The 20,809-nt window shown below is 46.8% G+C and overlaps 1 protein-coding gene across 3 annotated transcripts in view; it reads left to right on the top strand.

Moving 5' to 3' along the window:
- Positions 1-20,809, top strand: part of LOC115650588 (NACHT, LRR and PYD domains-containing protein 3-like) — a 156,291-nt gene that overhangs the window by 100,558 nt on the left and 34,924 nt on the right. For all 3 annotated transcript variants that reach the window (XM_030560767.1, XM_030560766.1, XM_030560768.1), the window contains exon 10: positions 4,224-4,394. In XM_030560767.1, the coding sequence (XP_030416627.1) occupies positions 4,224-4,394 (171 nt within the window). The remainder of the gene's footprint in view (positions 1-4,223; positions 4,395-20,809) is intronic.

The following is a 20,809-nucleotide window of genomic DNA, read 5'->3' on the forward strand; positions in this document are numbered from 1 at the left end:
ATGGCCATGTTTTACATCAACGAGCAAGGTGAGGCACGGTCCACCCTCCTTTGTCAAGAAGCTATACATCTCTGGGAATTTTGCATAGCCCACTCAGTCGGTCTGGTGGCGTTCTTTCTCCCAGGAGCCCAGAACACCTTGGCAGATCATCTCAGCAGATCCTTCCTAGCTCACAAGTGGTCGATTCGCCCGGACGTTATCCATTCTGTTTTCCAGAAGTGGGGGTTTCCCCACATAGACCTCTTTGCCTCTCGCGAGAATCGGAAGTGCCAGGTATTCTGCTCCCTCCAGGGATGCTGTCTGGGCTCCCTGTCAGACACATTCCTGATAACTTGGAAGGACCACCTGCTGTATGCCTTTCCTCCATTCCCGCTGGTCCACAAGGTCCTTCCCAAGCTACGCAGAGACAAGGCCTGCTTAATCCTGATTGCTCCAGCGTGGCCCAGGCAGCATTGGTACACCACACTCCTCAACCTGTCAGTGACCAAACCAATTCCCCTACCGCTGTGGCCGGACCTGATAACTCAGGACCACGGCAGACTATGCTATCCAGACCTACAGTGCCTCCATCTCACAGCATGGATGCTGCATGGTTAACTCAGTCGAGCTGTGTTGCTCCAGCTCAGTGCAGCAAGTACTGTTGGGCAGCATGAAGCCCTCCACTAGGTTCACATACCTGGCCAAGTGGAAGCGTTTTTCCTGCTGGTGTGCCCAGAACAATGCTGTCCCCCTGCAGGTACCAGTTCCTACCATCCTGGAGTATCTCTGGTCCCTGAAGCAGCACGGCCTAGCAGTCTCATCCATCAAGGTACACCTGGCAGCGATTTCAGCCTTCCATCCAGGCGAGAATGGATGCTCAGTCTTCTCTAATCCTATGATCAGCAGGTTCCTCAAGGGCTTGGAGCGTTTGTATCCACAGGTTCGTCATCCGACCCTTACGTGGGACCTCAATCTGGTCCTATCCAGGTTCAAGGGTGCCCCCTTTGAGCTGATGGCCACCTGCTCACTTCTATACCTTTCCTGGAAGACAGCTTTCCTCATCGCCATCGCATTGGCGAGGCACGTGTCGGAACTTTGGGCCCTCACAGCAGAACCTCCATATATGGTGTTCCATAAGGATAAGGTACAGCTGCAACCACACCCCACCTTCCTCTCTAACGTAGTGTCTGCTTTCCATATCAGCCAAGATATTTTCTCCATCTTCTTTCTGAAGCCGCACGTGTCACGTTGAGAGCAACAGCTGCATTCTCTAGATGTTCGTAGGGCTCTTGCGTTTTACATCAAGCAGACAAAGCCTTTTAGAAAGGTGCCCCAGCTGTTCATAGTGGTGGCAGACCTGATGAAGGGCCTACTGGTCTCTTTGCAGCGAATTTCATCTTGGGTCACGTCATTCATCTGTCCATGCTATGACTTGGCTCACGTTTCAACTAGCCACCTCGCCGCCCATTCCACTCGGGCTCAAGCTTCGTCTTCCACCTTTCTGGTCCATGTACTGATCCAGGAGATCTGCAGAGCAGCGACTTGGTCATCCATGCACACCTTCGCTTCCCACTACGCATTAGTGCAGCAGTCCAGGGATGATGCGGCATTTGGTTCAGCGGTCCTTCACTCTGCGACATCTCACTCCAAGCCCACCTCCAAGGTAAGGTTTGGAAGTTGATTGGAATCAATATGAGCAAGTAATCGAAGAAGAAAAGATGGTTACTCACCTTTGTAACTGTTGTTCTTCGAGATTTGTTGCTCATATCCATTCCAAACCTGCCCTCCTTCCCCTCTGTCAGAGAAGCCAGCGAGAAGGAACTGAGGGGGTGCTGGGTCGGCAGGGGCATATATACGGCGCCATAACGGCGCCACTCCAGAAGGCACCTCAGCTGACCCACCGAGTATTGCTAGGGTAAAAATCTTCCGATGAACATGCACAAGGCACGCACACCTAATTGGAATGGATATGAGCAACATATCTCAAAGAACAACAGTTAAAAAGATGAGTAACCATCTTTTATTCTTGCCTCTGAGCTCAGTAACAACAGATTCTCTCCTCACCTTCTCAGGTGTCCTCTCTTTCTCTCTCTCTTTTAGCCTTTAAATCTTCTGGAGTTCTTCTCTTCTGCTTCAACTTCGATGCTCTTTTCTGTTCATCCGTCCCCAAATTAGGCTTCATCCCCTCAGATTCCAACATATGCCTTTGGGTTTTTTCTCCCCCTCTTCAACCTAATCTTAGAATCTCTCCCCTCCCTCCATTGCAGGCTCCTCTTTTTCTGCCTCGAAAATATGTTGGGGTATCTACAAACCCTTACAGACTTTGGCTGCTCCCTAAGGCATGAGGGCTTCCCACCCTTGTACAAATTCAGGGCTTTTTTCTCTCCCAAATATTGAGGTTTCTGTCCTGTCACACTCTACACTCTGGAGGAGCACCCTGTAACCCCCATATTCATCATTTGTATGTAATTGTGATATTGCAAATAAAGCAGGCCATGTAAGGTGTCATGGGAAAGGTTAAGGTTATTATCTTCTGAAACCCACTGGCCTATCTACATTTGTATATCATGAATGAATATAAAGTTATGAGAAGTGTGTTGTTTGGTTTTCACTAAAATATGCTGTGGGAAGCACCAAGATACTAGCTCCCTGTGTATTATAAACCACAACATCCAATGGGGTGAGAAAACTGCTTGATCTAAATACTACCTAGTGTCTTACAGGTTTAAGATTCAGTCTGTGCACTTATTTTGTTTTCTTTGATAACTAATTCTGACTTTTTGCCTATGACGTATAATCACTTAAAATCTACCTTTTGTAATCAATAAACTTAGTTTAGTGTTTATCCTTACCAGTGAGTTTGACTGAAGTGTTTGGGAGCTGGGGAGATTTGGTTGAGGCCTTTCTCTGTGATTCATGAGTAGTTCTGGGAGCATTCACGGAATCTAGCTGGATATGGAGCTCCACATGCAGTTGTTCTGAGTGGTAAGAGCACCTGGAGGGGTTTGCTGCTTACCACTAGTAAGGCATTGTGAGAGACAACCCAGAATAGAGAGTAAAGGGGACACAGCAGTCCCACAGTCACAGGTTGCACCCTGGGGGTCTCGTCACTCCTCCCCATTGGGCAGAGTAACAATATTTTAAGGCAAATGAGGTGATGAAGGAGGCCATGCAGGTGACAGTTCTGGTGGAAGGGGTTTCTCAATGTGTGTGCAAGATGTAGCAGGTGGGGGAGTGCAAGGGGCTCATTGTGAGGCCTCGAAGGAGGACAAAGACAGCCATATTTGCAGGTGGTCCTTAAAGTGCACATGGTCATAACCAGCCTGCTGCCATGGTTACCCACTCAGCTGGCTGGCAGCTTCATCAGGAGCCTAGACTCTGCAGGGAGGGTTACAGAAACCAGCAGAACTTATGCTTTTATAATCCCTGCAGAGACTCTGGAACAGGCCCTGCCAATAGGGTCACACAGTCGCCCATCTTTCAGGGGCACTTCCCTCCCCGCACCCTGGGTAACCCCCTGCCATAGGGATCTTCTTCTCTTTGTCTCTCCCCGCTTTGATCCCTGGTCTCAGTGGAAAGTGGGTGTGGTTCCGCCTGTGCTGGGCCTTGCAGCTGAATCCCCTCCCCAAGCCTGAGTTCCAGAACTGGGTGCAGAGACGTCCATGTCCTGCAGGGCAGCAGCAGACCTAGTGCCGGGGGCATGGAGGGGCAAGATCTTCCAGCTCCTCCTGCTTCTGAGCTTGGCCCAGGTATCTGGGGAGGGGCTCCCCTACAGCCTCCCTGTGGCAATGGGCCTGCTCTGATTGGGTTGCACCATCCTGGAGCTGATCAGTGGCAAGACCAACCTGATTGGTCAGGAGCTGAGTGGGCAACTTTTTACTCTTTGTAAATTGTGGTTGGCCAATGGAAAGGGCTAAGGGGCGGTGCTTAGGAAGGAAGTCATACCCCAAACCTTATTCCTCATTGGTCAGTGGCAGAGGTTTGAGGTGTCTAGGCCATTCTCACTGTTGCTTGGTGAACAGCAAAGTGCAAGGGGTCGAGTTATAGAGGAAGTTGCACCCACTGTTTGTTTCTCACTGGACAAGTGATGGGGCTTGGGACAGAGTCTGTAGCAGGATTCTGGCTCATTCTCGATGCTGATCGGTCAGGCAGAGGGGCTAGTGGGTTGGGCCACCTGTCAGAACAGCCTTGACGAACCCCATTCATATCATGATCCTCCTTCTCTGCCTTTCTTTCTCTTGCAGCTTGAAGGGGTGCGGTGTCACAGCCACTGGTTGCGGGGATCTCGCCCCTGTTCTCAGAACCAACCAGAGCCTGACAGAGCTGAGCCTGCGTGGTAATAATCTGGGAGATGCTGGAGTGCAGCTGCTGTGTAAGGAACTGAAACACCCGAACTGCAAACTGCAGACACTGGAGTAAGTAACAGCTGGCAGAGAGAGAGGCCATATCTGGAAAACCACCCATCACAGGACCTGGTATCTCTGGGAATGTGTTACGATAACTTCATCTGAGTACCACCCCTGGAACTGTGAGTCCAAATCCAACCCAGGGCAGAGATCTGAAGTAGAAAAAGCAGGTGTATTGCTCCAATATACCTCTGTTACGGGAAGATTTTAATTTAAGGGAAATAGAATCTTAGTGTGGCAGAATATGCAGAAGGTGCTGAAACTATTGTTTAAAAATAAAATAACTACACAAGCAACTGCTCATTAGGAGAGGAGGAAGACTAGAGGTGAAAGAGTAGGTGAGAAGAGGGGTTGAGGCTCAGGAAATGGGGGTCTAGCAGGAGTGGGAAGGAGAGGGATGAAAGCTGGAGAGGGGGACATGAGAGTGTGCAATTAGCACAGGGGGAAAATAGTTTGTGTGAACCACACCCTGGGTTTCCTCAGCCCCTCTACAGCGATGTGTCCTCCCCCATCCCTGCTGCCCTCATATGAGCCATGTGACAGGGGATTGCTTGTTGTGGGTGTCCAAGCCCATTTCCCTACCCCACATGTGAGCCAAGATGTGGGGAATCCCTCCCCACTAGCTTAGAACTCACATTCAGTACAGTTACACCTAACATGGTGAATGCATCTGGAAGGCATGCACTTATTCCCAGTGGCTATTGCCAGTTCCAGCGGGGCAGAGTTAAGGTTGTGTAGGTGTTTACCTTCAGTCTGTATTTCCTGGTTTTCTGAAGTGTGAGAAGGACATAATATATCACTGGGCAAGCTTAACTGTGAATTAAACAAGATTTGTCATTTAATTAGTGCATTACAATATTGCTTAAGTGCCCCAGACACGATCAGGACTTCAGTGAGTTATGCACTAGACATGTTGTATTGGCAGGTGTCATCAGGCAATTCTCTTATAGTCTTCCAAATTCTTTTTTAGCACGTAATCAAGGTTTAGTCTTGAGATGACATGTGTTTTATTAGTTTTATTGCATTTTGCAAGATTTGGTGGAGATGCAGTTTTGGGAAGGAAGGAACTATGCAAGCAGCCAGAGAGTTTGCTGTCTGCATTGCACTTTGATTACAGTCTATTCTGGAGGCAGGTTTCTGCTTGGGAGTTTGGTGTTGGGCTGAGATCCCTGAAAGAGGAGACAGCCCTTTATGCTGTGTGACCACCTCATTCCAGGACAAAGGCAAGTGGAAGGAAATATTAGTCCCATTTTTAGATGAAAAAATGAGACCCAGAAAGATGGAATGACTTTCCCAAGGTCACACAGGTAGTGTATGGTAGAGCCAGGAAGTGAACACAGATCTCGTGAGTTCTCATCCAGGGCTTTAACTGCACAGCCAAGCTTTCTTGTGTACGGAGCTGTGTTCATTCCTGTGTTTCTTGAGTTCAGAAATGTGCCTTTCTAATGGACATCGTCTCTTTTATATGCTTCAGGTTGTTAAGGCAGAGCTATTTAACCAGAGTACCACTTGGGCGTACCTCTGGATTACAGCTACCAGAAGCCCCCATTCAGGTTAGAAACCAAGACCACAGAGCTGAACCTGGCTGCTCCCTTAAAGGGACAGTGCATCCTATGACAGCATGTTAAAATGTCTCAGCCAATTCAGCCTTAACTTCTCACAAATGAGTGTTCTACTCAGAATGTCTCCTGAGGGCACTAGAAGATGGCCCTGGGATGACATATATGAGAGAAAAGCTTTAAGGAATTTTTTAAAAAATGTTGTCACTGGGCACTAGTACTGAACTAACTTGAGATTAATGTAGAGCCCAAAAGTGCAATTGATTGGTCATGGGTGGGGGTTGTCCTGATGGGGATGACTATATTGTGGCATATGCTTCCAAAGCACTAGTTAAACTCAACACTTCTCATTGAGAGACATATGTTGACTGTTGTGTCTGGGGCGTATTCTAGCTCTACTGACTTCTGACCATATATGTTCATGAAATGTAAGTGCTGGAAGCCATATTACACAATCCACTTTGCAAAGCATCACCCTCCATTTTATTGTGATGATTACAATACTTTAATTTTTGGGGCCTTAGTTCCTGGAGTCATGTGAATAATTTAGAATTTCGGCTTAAAATGTTTTTATAATTATGTTTCTCAGCCCTCATGATTGTGGAGAAAAGATTAAAAATGTGAACCATGTGTAACCTACACACTCAGGAAACTAGCAGGCTAAGAAAAAGCAACACAAAAGCATTAATTTTAATCATGATTTTGGGATCATGAAGTCTGACTTTTGAACTCCTGCAACTGGCAATATTGCCTATTGTTGTCAGATGTCACCAATGTTGACAACCGTTCGGCTTCATGCGTGTACTCCCTCTATGTGCTGCCCTGGCTCTGAATAGATAGCTAGCACAGCAGATCCCAAGAGAACCCCCAATGACCACAGAATCAGATAAGGTACGAAGGCAGCCAGCCAGGTTTATTAGCGAATGAAGCACAGTAATAGTTTCCAGTAGACTACAGAATTTACTAAAAATATGTGCCCCCTGACAACGGACTAAGCTCAGTCAGTGCCAGGATTTTCCAATGCCCCCTAAGCTGGACAAAGACAGCCTCTCTTGGATACATTTTTATACACAATTACAAACAAGTTATACCTCACTCCTGATGTATCAGGGTGCCACCCGTTTCCTTGTACATGTTGCTTCAATCATGACATCCCTATCTGTCATGCTGTCATCCTGACCTTATCCTTAGGATGAGTCAGTAGGTTCTTGTTATCTATGAGGACTTTGCTGGTATCGAGGTGTTCTGGTACCACTTTTCTGGAATGTGCTTGTGTGAGTGCTCTCTGCCTAGCAATATCAGCCCTATGGTTGCCTAATTCTGTGAGCAGGGCCTGCCTGCTGCTCACAACCTGACTTTGCTTTATATTAGCAAGTTTTGATCATTACTTTAGCACAGGCCTTAGGACTTATGCCAGGTCTCTGATACATGGCCCCTATATTTCAGGCTGCCTTCCCACTACACCTGTATGCCAGAAAATAATTATCACTTGACAAAAATACTTATTAATGTGAAAGAAAGGCCCAGAAAGGAGCTCCTTAAAGCAGCTGTGATTTTAAGGCCATCTATAAATGGTGAAATCAGGGAGCTACAAGGAGAGGAGTTTGGCTCCAATACTACCTATTTCCAAAACAACCTTTCACAGGCTCAGCAAGAAACAAAAAATGACCAGCCTCACAACAGCATGACAAAGTAATTGTAGATGGCCGGCCAGGGGAATAATCTCTGGTACCCCCACCATAGAACTATACTGATACAATATATGTTGTAACATCAGGGGTACTGGAAGGAATGAGGCTAAACCACATTACCTAAAATCCAAAAATCTCTTAATACAGCAGTGCCTGCGTCCCCTAGAGCGAAGACGGGCAGCACCACCAACCATAACCCACAGCTGTAGGTGTCAATGTGGGGCTATTTTATGAAATTCCCAGGCGGGCGATTAGATTTTAAAACTGAAATGTAACAAACCAGATTAGCCAATTTGAAATACGTTTAGTCAATGAGCGTTAGCAGACTAATTTTAATGCTACGTTCTTTTCAGGTCAGCTTTTACTTTGGACAGTATTTCTCAGATCAGGACACGTGGGGCTCTTAACCAAACAACAGTTTATTAATTCCCTCAGAACTACATATGTAAATACACAGCAGTTTATCAGTCAGGTATAGATACACAAATATACTAGGCATAGACTGAACATAAAGAACACATGCAATCATAGACTCATAGACTTTAAGGTCAGAAGGGACCATTATGATCATCTAGTCTGACCTCCTGCACAATGCAGGCCACAGAATCTCACCCATCCACTTCTATAACAAACCCCTCACCTATGTCTGAGTTATTGAAGTCCTCAAATTGTGATTTGAAGACCTCAAGCTGCAGAGAATCCTCTGGCAAGTGACCCATGCCCCATGCTGCAGAGGAAGGCAAAAAATCTCCAGGGCCTCTGCCAATCTGCCCTGGAGGAAAATTCCTTCCCGACCCCAAATATGGCGATCAGTTAAACCCTGAACATGTGAGCAAAACTCACCAGCCAGCACCTAGGAAAGAATTCTCTATAGTCACTCAGATACCAACTCATCTAACATCCCATCACAGTCTTGGAATTGATTAACATAGACCAGCACTGGGGTCAAGCAACTATACCACAGAACAATGCAAATCACCAAAATTTCTTATTACATCTACTTATAATCATTAGGTATCAGTTCATTATTCCCACTAACGCACTTATCCCACTTTAAGTAATTCTAGCATTCAATTGTCTTAAGGCATATATATAAAATAAAATAAAAAGAACACAGAGAAATACAGTTGGTGGTGATCTCCAATTGGTGGTGTTGATGTACAACAAATCTCTCAGAAGCTTTTCTTACTCAGAGGGATTTTATATTTCATTTATTTCAAAAAAAGCCTTGTGAAATGCTAATTTCAAAGCAACTGGCCATTCTGTATAATGACCAGAGGTCAGAGAATCTAAAGGCCTTCCCCACTTACTGTCATCAGAGGAAAAGCCCACGTGAGTAAAAGCTGTCAGCCTGTTTTCTGACAGAAGAATCTATAAATATGGATTCAGGGAATGATTCTTTGCCTCTGACTGTTTGGACTCTTACACGAAAATCAGACGCAAAGCTGAGATCCCCAGAGACAATCTGGGTAACCTGAAAAGACTTTTGGGACACTGGTAGTTTATTACATCATGGCCACAATCTGGAATTACAAACTGACTCACCTGTTAATATATTTTACCTGCTTTAACTTCTCAGTTGCTCTCATCTCCTTTTCTTAGCCAATAAACTAACACCTAATGCAGGTTCCCCTTTTCTCTCCCAAGAATATCAGATCCATGGCATGGAGGACTGAGGTACTTCTGTCACCATCTACCCCATCAGGCCTCTATCAAGGTCTCAGAGCTCTCCCATCAGTTTGTGGATAGATAGGACTCATCTCAGAGCTGTTTGTTTTATCCTTTTATTCCCACCATCAGTGTTGTTTAGCCTTTTCCTTCTCTTCCCTCTTGATGATCAGGAGGTGCCAGTCTCCATTACACAGCCTGCAGCAGACAGGAACCATCCGCTGCTATTAAAGACCCTCTCCCACCCACACACCAGTAATGAGAAAAACCCACTGTCAGTGATTTCCCATTTCAGAGTATTTACTACCACATCCATTTTCCTTCCCTCCCCGTGACTGTTGGAGCCACTACTAAGCTACAGATCCCCCCACTCAGTGCACCTGCAGTGTCCTGTTCCCTCCTGAGGAGTGAGACCTACAGGTCTGTATCAGTAACTGAATTTGTTACTTGATCATGTACATTTTATGCTCCAATACTTAAAGAAGAATTTGCTAGCAGCTAATGGCATATGCAGAGACTATTGTCAAGAGCTGGTCAAGAACTTACCACTGGAATGATTTCCTGAAGGAAAATGCAGCTTCCAAATAGAAACTTTGTGTGAGAATATTTTGATTTTGCATAAATATTTTGATTTTTCATCAGAAAAATCAAAATGAATTTTTTGTTTTGTTTTGGCTTGTTTCAACCCAAATCAGAACGTTTTTGTTGAACTGACCCAAAACATTTCATTAAATTGTATGTCCCTATTAGCACATTGCCTTATGGTAGTTATACCTCAAGTCATCATTCTTCTATGAGCTAGACTCCCTGGAGGTTTACATCTCCCACAGTGCAGTGTGGACTCTCCTCTGATCAATGCATGTGATGCATCATGGGTGGATTGAGGCTGCATCATGGGAGACTTAGTCCATGCAGGAACCTTGGGCACAGGGGAGAATGGCTGCATGTGGTTCCAATACTACAACTGCAGGAGGCATTGCACAATAATAGGAAAATGCAGCTTAATGCACAATATTTCATTTGGATTGAGAGGGCTGAAACAAAAAGTTCCTTCATTTCTAAATTGATTTTTTTTTAAATTTCTGTTCCATAAAAATTGACACCTTATCTTTTTGTCATGCTTTGGAATGAAAACAAAAGTTGAAATATCGAAATTTCTTTACTGGATGGAAACTTTGACTTTTGCTCAACTCTGCTGTTGAATGAATTTGATCATTGAATTCTTTACATTCAAAATACTTTGGACCTAACTCTTAAATGAGGACTCAGTCCCTGTGAGTCACTTTCAAACAACATAGAAACCAGCATGAAAAGCCTTTTCTTCCTTTACTTCAGGCTGTGACTAAAGTTATTGTTATTTTAACTGCTCACCGAAGACTCCACTTGGATCCCTGGCAAATTAACAAAACAACTTTTAGCTACATTATTTTTCTTTTAACTTTTCTTCAAGTTTTCTTTTAAACATGCCTTTCAGTTTTAAAACTTGTTTTTATTGTAATACTATGTAGCCCCTCCTCCCTTTTCTCTCCTAGACGCTTGCTATCACCAATATGTCTGGTATTTTCTCTCCACTCCTTCCACGGATCAGTTTATGGGTTCTTTTTTTTTTTTTGGCTCCTGGTATCTCCACTCAAAGAGACTCTGCACTGTGTCCAGTGCACAGGCTGGCTATCCTTTGATAAAGCCATGATAATACTTCAATCTCTAAAGAAGCGTAAAGCCCAGTATACAGGGGACAATATAGTAAATAAAATAAGCTTCAGCAAATGAATGGGACACCAAAAATAACACTAGAACAGAAATATGAACTGTACTGGTCACAGGAAAATAGGATCTGGGGAAGAAAGGGGTTAAGATTATATAATAATCTGGTGACAACCTTTCCAGGTCACCCCGTGCAGAAGCCTCTCAAATTAGGTCCAGCCAGGGCTCCTTGTTTCTTCTGTTCTTAGCCCTGACTCCAGGCATGCTGAACACGGGGTCCAAGAGCACTGGTAGCCATTTTAGCTGCAGTCACTTTTGGTAGGGCTCTGTAGAGGCTCAGACTGGAGCTTCAGGAGCTGGAAAACCCCATATGAGGCTTATGAACACAGTGACCAATAGTTTCAAATTAATTTAAGGGAGATTTGTGGTCATGACGGGAAGCAGCCAGGCCAAACCTGAGCAGTACTCTGGGGATCACACATGCGTGGAGATTTCTCTCTCTCTCTCACACACACACACACGCACAGAGCGGGAAGTACAGAGGGATCTCTCTCACTGAGGACTGTGATATTGTTTAGGATGGAGGTTGAGAGTGAGTGTGCTTTGCTGTTGTCTGTGCTTTGGGGACATTTTTTCTGTGTTTGTTTCGTTATTTTTTGATAGTTGTGGGTTTATTTCAGGATTTCTTTTGTCTTAGCAGGCTTTTGTGCACCCTCTGGACTGGGATGGCTGGCCCAGGGGATAAAGACTGCAGTTTGTTTCAGAGTGTGAGGGTTTAACATGTGGTTATGGGGTTTGGATTTTGCCTCCAGACTTTGACTTGGTGGAGGAGCATGTTCTAGCTGTGGGGAAGGTCATTGTGTTTAAGAACGTGATGTATTGCCTCCCACATGAGCAAGGCTGTGTTGTTTTTTGCTACACGTAGCCTCCTTGAGGAGGTGGTTGTGGAGGGGATTAGGATGTTTTTGTCCCTGTTGAGCCCCTCTGAACGTCTACTGTTAAAGTTGCTGTTTCTAATGTCCCTTCATTTTTAGGAAATGAGCAGCTGGCTAGAGGCCTGGCAAGTTATGGTAAGTCACTAGGCCTATTAGGAGGATTCCTTTGGACTGTAAAGCCCAAAAGTTCAGCATGTCTTGTCCGTTCATCAGCAGCTTTATATGATATTAAACTGTGCTTCCAAAGTATTTAAAGTGTCCCTGAAGTATAGGATTGGGGAGTGTGACAACATCATGTTTGTTGCCGCTGAGGACGTGGCCTGTTTTTGTTGTGGGAGTCTGACACATTGAGTCAATCAGTGCCCAAAGAAGAGGCAGACTGCCCTTGGTGCCCTGTGCCTCACAATGTGGGTCATTCCAAGAGTAAAGCACAGGGTGGGGTGGCTGTGGCAGGGACTGAGTGCCACCAGACCCCAGATATCTCTGGGAATGTTGGTTCTGGAGGAGAGGGGGTTAGTAGCCCCTTTACACCCGAGGGGAGATGATATTACTGGTTCTGTGGCTCTTGATTCAGTGGCTCTTGATTCAGCCAGAGCCTGTCTGAGAAATGGAGGCTGGGCCTGTTGCTGTGGTTTCCACAGCTTCGGCTGAGGATTATGACTTGTTGGCAAAACTCCAGAATAAAAAACAGTCACTGAAGGCCCCAGTGGATTAGTTTGGTCAGTGCAGTTGGGGAGCACATGGCTGCGGATCCTGCTGAGGGTCATTCTTTGGTTGGAGACATGGGGAATTCTTAGGTATTAGTTTTGTCCCCTCATCCCTGGCATCCTCTCCCCCCCACCCGGTCTCTCTGAGTTTCCGCGCTCCCCCACCCTTGATATCAGTAATGACTCTGAGTATAAGAGTATGGGATGAAAAACTCATGGATTCTTTCGGACCTGAACTCCCAGAAGGGGGATACACCCCGAACGCTATGGCAGGTTTCTGGATGAGACTGCAGGGAAACATGGTCTAGAAGTGGCAGATTGGTTTCCTGAACTTAATCTGGTTTTGTTGCCGGACTCTGCTCAGTATGCCATGAAATGTGTCTCTGTGTCTGAATATGACATTCAGAAGCAGTGTAGACTGAATAAAGTGATAATCAAAGCATGTCTCTCTTTGACCAATTGAAATATTGCAGATTAGCGGATATAGGAACACTTGGTGGTTTTGTTTGAGGTTTGGTTGTTTTTTCCCCCTCTTTCTTCTTTTTCTTTTTTTTTCTGATGAGTATTGGTCTGGGGGATGATTTTGTATGTGGCTCTCTTAATGTCAGTGGGCACAGGGATTATAAAAAACGTACATCGCCTCCTATAGTACTGATTGTCAATTGTTCTCTATAAACAGTTGTCTCCGAAGACTTGATTTTGCTCTCTCCTTAAAACAGTCAAAAGAGCACATCACCGCAGCTGGCAGTGGGGCCAGGAGTGCAGCCCCATGGCCGTGCTCCTGGCACCCCACTGCTGGCCATGGGGCTGCACTCCTGTCTCTGCAGCCGCCCAGCCTCTTCCCCCAAGCGCTCCCCCGCCAGTCTCAGCTAGATCAATGCTGGGTTGGCCCCTGACACTGGCGCAGAGCCCTGCAGCCAGCAGCAGAATAGGGGCTAGCATAGACCTTCCCTGGTCTGGAAAATTCCCTGGTTCAGGGTGCCAGACCAGGGAGAAACAACCTGTGGTTGTAGCTCTGGCTTCAGCACCTCAGCCAGCGTCCCCAGAGTCACAAAGGGCATCCCAACCACTTACTGAGGGAAGGACAATCCCCGTCCCAGGGACCGACAAACAGGTCGCCCCGGCCAGAAGGATCAGCCCTATCTGCAGAATCCCCATGCTGGACCCCACTGTGAGGAGGATCAATGCCCTTTTGCAAGGCAGCGACCTCACTAGATGGCTAAGTGACCTCATACAGACCATCCAGCTCAAAACTGACACAAGACAGGTCTGCGCTCCCCCGAATGTAACCTCGCACCACTCTGCCATTGGAGCAGCCAGCTTGCAGGCTGCCCAGTGAGATGTAGTTGATGGAGTAGCTGCCCGCAGCTTCCAGATCACACAGCAGGACCTCGCCCCTGGGAGATCCAGCACTGCCTCCAGGGCTGCCCAGCTAGACCTCATCTGCAGAAGGTCCCGTGTTCCACCAAGGACTCCCAAGCTAAAAACCACCTGCAGAAGAACCAGCACCTGTCCCAGTTCTTCCAAGCAAGACTGTGTCCCTCGGAGATCCAATGCTGGCACTTCCAGAACCCCCCTCCTGAAAGAGCCAGCGCTGCCCCAGAAACACTGGGAGAAGTCCCCCTCGACCACATTCTGTCTCAAGATCCGCCCGAGCACCGCTCTTAAATTTGGGAGGTAATGAGGCAGCAAGTTGTTCCCGCAGCAGCTTACCAGCCCAAGCCTGTGGAGACAGGGCAGCTGGAGGAGCGGCAGCCATGGGCAGGGGCCTCCACACCACGGCAAAAACCATGGATGGAGGAGCTGGAGAAGACAGACTCCTTCGAGGACTTTGACGCCTTTATGGACAGACTGACTGTGGAACTGTCTGCGGAAATCACATCAAGGAGGAGGGAACCCCAGGAGGGCATGCAGACTGCTCGCAGGTTTCCCGCACCAAACCGTAACACCACTACCAGAGAAGGCAGGAGAAGGAATGCCAGCCAGTGCTATGATCCAGCGGCTGCATCCCATATCCAAAAACTCTACAGGACGAACTGCCTGAAAGCCATGAGAGAGATCCTTGACGGGCTCTCATCCTACTGCGCTATCCCATCTGAGAGACTCTCTTCCTACTTCAAGGATGCATTCAATTGCAAGGCCCAAAACAATGTACCCGAGAACACTTATTCCCTACACTTTTAAAAACTCCTCACACACATGAATCTGGAACAATGCATGTTATGTACCCTATGTATCTCATCGGCTTTATAAACAAGGCTTTTAATTTTTCATAACCCAAGCTTCACCCCAGATATACAGTGCCTTTCCTTCACACCTGTGTAATGTGACCTTTAATAAAATTATTAGTGTATTGCAGTAGTGGTAAAATGCCTTGGCTGAGATTGGGGCCTCACTGTGCTAGGACATGTTGTTATGGAAGGTGCCCCTTGGTGGTGCTGTTACAGGTGCCCCTGATCACTCGGCACCAGTGGCAGAGCTAGGAATAGTCCCAGTCCAACAGTCTTTCCACTACAATGCATAGTTTCTTTGTGATCCCTCAGTGCTCCTCTGCCTACCATATATTTTGTTATAGAGGAAAGGGGATAGTGGTTGTACTTTGAAATGTTTACAATGAGCAGCTGCTAACAGGGCCAGTGAGAGAAATCTCCTCCATGCTTTATGTCCCAAAACCTTGACAGTTTTATTATATGGTTGTTACATAACTTTTAGCATGTGAGAGAAGACTGGTGTGTCTCTCTCCTCCACCCTCTGCACAAACATTCCCTGCAACATGTAGTCCCTGAACCAATATTTCCAGCTCCCGATCTCCTTCCAACCCCATTAAGCCAGTGGTTCCAAACTTGAACAACTCAAGAAACTCTTTCACTAAAATGTCAAGTCTCTCAACCCCCCTCCTAAAAATGGATGTTTGCAGGGATTTTCTCCCTCACCTGAGCATAAATTATAAAAGCAGTGAACTAAGAGATATAAAATTAGTTTTATGACATGCTTATTATACACTATTTATTATTAATTTTTATCATTACAGTATTTTATTACATTATGAAAAGAGCAACACTCTTCCAAGATCTCACTTTTGTAGCTTGTATCACTTTGATTAAGCCAGTTATAAGACAAGGCTCCTATGTTTCATAAAGGAGTATCAAATGTGAAACAGCTTGAAGGTATTTAAGAAGCCAACTCAAAGAGTTCCTCAGGTCTTGAGCAGTCCAGGCAAACAACGCACGATACAACAAAGCTTAAACTTGTTCTTCATAGTAACTTTAAAAACAACACTAGCAGCTTATTTAATTTTAAAAACAGCAAAACAAATCCCCAAGAGCCCCCGTAACATTTCATGAACGTCCAGGGGTTTACAAACCGCAGTGTGGGAACCACTGCATTAAGCCATTGGTTGACACTGTAGAAGCCATTAATGTGTAAGAAGTGGCTCCTTGCTGTCTCCTGCTCTATGCTGCTGCATGCACATATCACAGGCAGCAGCTTATTGGAGGGCTGCCCACTCCCTTGGTTACACAGTCCAAACTGCACCCAGAGCTGGGCCCCTCACTCCCAGTACCCAGCTCCAGTTGGGACTCCTGGCCCTGCTTCAGTTAGACTTCCTCAACCATGTCCCAGGTCCACCCAATCCACCCCTCCTCCAAACTGGGACACTCCCCTCACACCTTCTGGCCAGCCTCCCCTCTACCCCCACACAGGGATGATGTGTATTTTAGCTATTCTTTGTCTGGATTTCAGATGTTAAATTTGTTACCTTCATTCCCACCCCCATCCCAGATCCCAGGGAGGTTCAGAGAGGGGAGCTCAGATCCCCCAAGAGGAGCAGGGTCCACCAGCTCCCAGAACATACAGTGGGCAGGGAGAGGGACTCAGAGCCCTGCAAAAGGGTAGGGCTCCCATAGATCTCAGCACACACAGAGAAGGGGAGAACACAGAGCTGATAAGGCCCCCCCACCCCTAAATCCCCATCTTCTTCTGCCACTACTCACATTGTACCTTGATTTATTGATTATGAATACGAATTTCCAGTTATTACTTTGAGGGTAGACAGATTCTTGTTCCAAGATCAGGCCCAATATTATTAAAATAATTAGACTGTTGGGAACCCCGATGTGCACAGGTGCAACACTCACATTATAGGAACTCTTTTATATTTACAAATATATAATTTATTAATACATTTAGCAAAGTCACACACACTCTAACTCAGTACGGTAGATAGCGATAATACAGAAGGTACTTCTGAACATCCTTACTCACACTGTCCTTGCAGAACAACCTGAAATGTTAGCCATTATCTTCCTCATCACTGTCACTTTCCTCATCTTCACCAGAGGCCATCATTCTGGCCCCTTCTAAGGGCTACAGTGCTCTCACTCTTCCACTGCCCACAGGCTGGGATGCCACTTTTATAATATGTTACACTGACGTTAACATGTCTAATGCCTATTCAGTAGGGCTTTATCCCCTTTTCCTTATTTGTATTTCCACCTTCCCTTACCAATGCTCAGGTGTCCTTCTTCTACACTTTAGTATATTCATGATTTCACTCCATTACCATAACTGTCAATTCGTTACTGTGGCACTCTTGCAGTCAGATGTTCCATCCAAAACCTCCAGAAGCTGGTGTTAGTTCATGTTCTGTGGTTGGCTAATCTCATTATGGACAAAATTTCCTCCTACACTCTACTTTCTAGTTCCCCAAAATATTAGTTACCTGAGTTTATTTGTGCCAGAGGTTGCAGGCCTCAAGCCCCATACAAACTGCTGAAGCCAGTGTCTTACAGGATACGAACCTGTAGGTTCCTTGCATTACTGGTGAATATGATCAAGCAGAATATAAAGCAAAGCAGTGAATATAACAGAGGTAAGCTGGTGGCCAACTGGGCTACAACATTCTCAAACTCCTCCTACTTCTCCACTCCCCCTAATCCCTACCCCTCTCTCTCATGTGAGCTCACCAGAGTATCTCCGCCCAATCACTCATTCCCAGATGTCCCCCTCCCTCTAATACCCCCATCCTTTGCTACAGACTCAAACTCCCCTTCCCGTATTGCTACCTGCTCTTGCACCCTTAATCACTCCTGTCCCCCGTGAGCAGTCACGGATGTCATTTGTTTTCTTTTCAACAACAGTGTCAGCCCCTTCTGAATATTCTGCTGTGCTCAGGTGACATTTCTCCAAAATAAACAATAAAACCTCAAGAGAGGCAGGTTTTTCCCAAATATTTAAAGTTCATTCTGAGATTTCTGCCTAGGGTGGGTTTCAAACTTAGAGAAGTGTTAAGCACCCCATTAATCTCAATGAGATGTTCTCCTCATGGAGATGAACACAGCCTGAAACAATGGCTCTGAGATGTGTGAATTGTGCCATTCATGTCAATGAGCCTCCCTGCCTCCCCAGTGCTAGAGAATTTGTGATATGGGTCAAGTGCAGTACGGGGTTTACAATAGCACCAGGCCCACACTGGGAAGTGGCCCATTATGGACCTGTCTAACTCATCCACACTACCAGGTCAGATCCCTCGTCCTGGAGAAGTCCAGCACCCAGGCCTTGCTCTCTGAGCAGCTCCCAGCCAGCAGGTCCCACTTGCTGGCTGGAAGCTGGACTCTGCCATGTGGGCTGGGCAGGGCTGGTGGCCACAGGGCCGGTGGGTATACTCAGTTAGGGCGAGCTCATGGGTGTCATGTTGCAGGGGTCTGCCCCACTCCCCAGTGCAGCTCTGGCTCCGAACACTGCTGCCTGGGATATGTGGGGCTCCACCCGCCCCCTTGGGCCCGAGCCAGCTGGGACCAGTGCAGAGGCTGAGTCGGTCTCAGCCAGTGGGTGGGGAAGCAGCAAGGGGGGCTCGGCTGGACCACACCAGGCAAGTGGGTCCTGAGGGATCCTGGCCTGGGCAGGCCCCGATCCAACATGGCTGATCACACCATCCCTGTGGTGTTGGAGAGATCCCTGCCCCGGGACCAGCCCCATCCGTGCTGACACATCAGTCCGTAGATACAGGCCTGGTCTACACTACGTGTTTAAACCGAATTTAGTAGCGTTAAACTGAATTAACCCTGCACCCGTCCACACAATGAAGCCCTTTATATCGATATAAAGGGCTCTTTAAACCGATTTCTGTACTCCTCCCCGACGAGGGGAGTAGCGCTGAAATCGGTATTGCCATGTCGGATTAGGGTTAGTGTGGCCGCAATTCAACAGTATTGGCCTCCGGGCGCTATCCCACAGTGCACCATTGTGACTGCTCTGGAAAGCAATCTGAACTCGGATGCACTGGCCAGGTATTCAGGAAAAGCCCCACGAACATTTGAATTTCATTTCCTGTTTGCCCAGTGTGGAGCTCTGATCAGCACGGGTGGCGATGCAGTCCCAAAATCCAAAAAGAGCTCCAGTATGGACCATACGGGAGATACTGGATCTAATTGCTGTATGGGGAGACAAATCTGTTCTATCAGAGCTCCGTTACAGAAGACGAAATGCCAAAGCATTTGAAAAAATCTCCAGGCTATCATAGACAGAGGCCACAGCAAGAACTCAGCACAGTGCTGCGTGAGAAGCATAACGGAAAGCCAAAGAATAAAATGGACGCTCAGGCAGGGAGGGAGGGGGGACTGAGGACTCCAGCTATCCCACAGTCCCCTCAGTCTCTGAAAAGCATTTGCATTCTTGGCTGAGCTCCTAAGGCCTGAAGGGTCAAAAACATTTTCCCGGGTGTTTCAGAGTATGTGTCATCAATTTACACCCTTAAAGAAAAAAGAAAAGGGAAAAAAATCATTTCTCGCCTTTTTTCAATGTCACCGTATGTCTACTGCGTGCTGCTGGTAGACGGGGTGCTGCAGCGCTGAACACCAGTATCACCTTCCTGATAGCAGATGGTGCAAAATGACTGATATTTGTCCCCATCATCAGCCTGTGAGTGCTCCTGGCTGGCCTCGGTAAGGTCGACTGGGGGGACCTGGGTAAAAATGAGAATGACTCCCGGTCATTCCTGGCAGATGGTACAAAACGGTTGGTAACCGTCCTCATCATAGCAACTGGAGGCTGAGCTCAATCAGCCCGCTCCTTTCATGTCTAAAGAAAAGATTCTGTACTGCCTGGACTATCATAGCAGCGGGAGGCTGCGCTCCTCTCTCCCCCCACCCCTACCGTTTAATATCCTGCCTGGACTATCATAGCAGCTGGAGGCTGCCTCCCCCTCATTTTATCTCATTAAAAAGTCAGTGTTTCTTATTTCTGCATTCTTTATTACTTCATTACACAAATGGGGAGACACTGCCATGGTAGCCCAGAAGGGTTGGGGGAGGAGGGAAGCAATGGGTGGGGTTGTTGCAGGGGCACCCCCTAGAATGGCATGCAGCTCATCATTTCTGCGGGATCTCTGGGGCTCTGACCCGGAGCAGCTGTGCTCTCTGGTTCTCTAGTACACTTGCCCCATATTCTAGGCAGGACTGACTCTATTTTTAGACAAAACATAAAGAAGGGAATGACCTGGGGAGTCATTCCCATTTTTGTCCATGCAGCCCCGGCCCACCTCAGCGATGCACCCATGACAGCAGCAGACGGTACAAAACGATTGATAACCATCATTGCCAATTTCCAATTGCAAACGGTGCAAAATGGTCGATAAGCATCATCTCATCATCAATTTACAATGGCAGATGGTGCAACAGGGATGGTAACCATCTCTGCTACCTTGCAAAGGCAAATGAATGCTGCTGTGTAGCACTGCAGTACCGCGTCTGTCAGCAGCATCCAGTATACATATGGTGACAGTGAGAAGGCAAAATGGGCTCCATGGTTGCCATGCTATGGCGTCTGCCAGGGCAATCGGGCGCGAAATGACTGTCTGCCGTAGCTTTCACGGAGGAAGGACTGAGTGACGACATTTACCCAGAATCACCCGCAACACTGTTTTTGCATTGAGACCTCAACCCAGAAATCCAATGGGCAGGGGAGACTGTGGGAACTATGGGATAGCTACAGGATAGCTACCCACAGTGCAACGCTCCGGAAATCGAAGCTAGCCTCGGTACATGGAGGCACACCGCCGAATTAATGTGCTTAGTGTGGCCGCATGCACTGGACTTTATACAATATGTTTTTAAAAAACGGTTTCTGTAAAATCGGAATAATCCTGTAGTGTAGACATACCCA

The sequence above is a fragment of the Gopherus evgoodei genome, chromosome 4 (assembly GCF_007399415.2).
Source record: "Gopherus evgoodei ecotype Sinaloan lineage chromosome 4, rGopEvg1_v1.p, whole genome shotgun sequence".
Lineage (NCBI taxonomy): Eukaryota > Metazoa > Chordata > Testudines > Testudinidae > Gopherus > Gopherus evgoodei.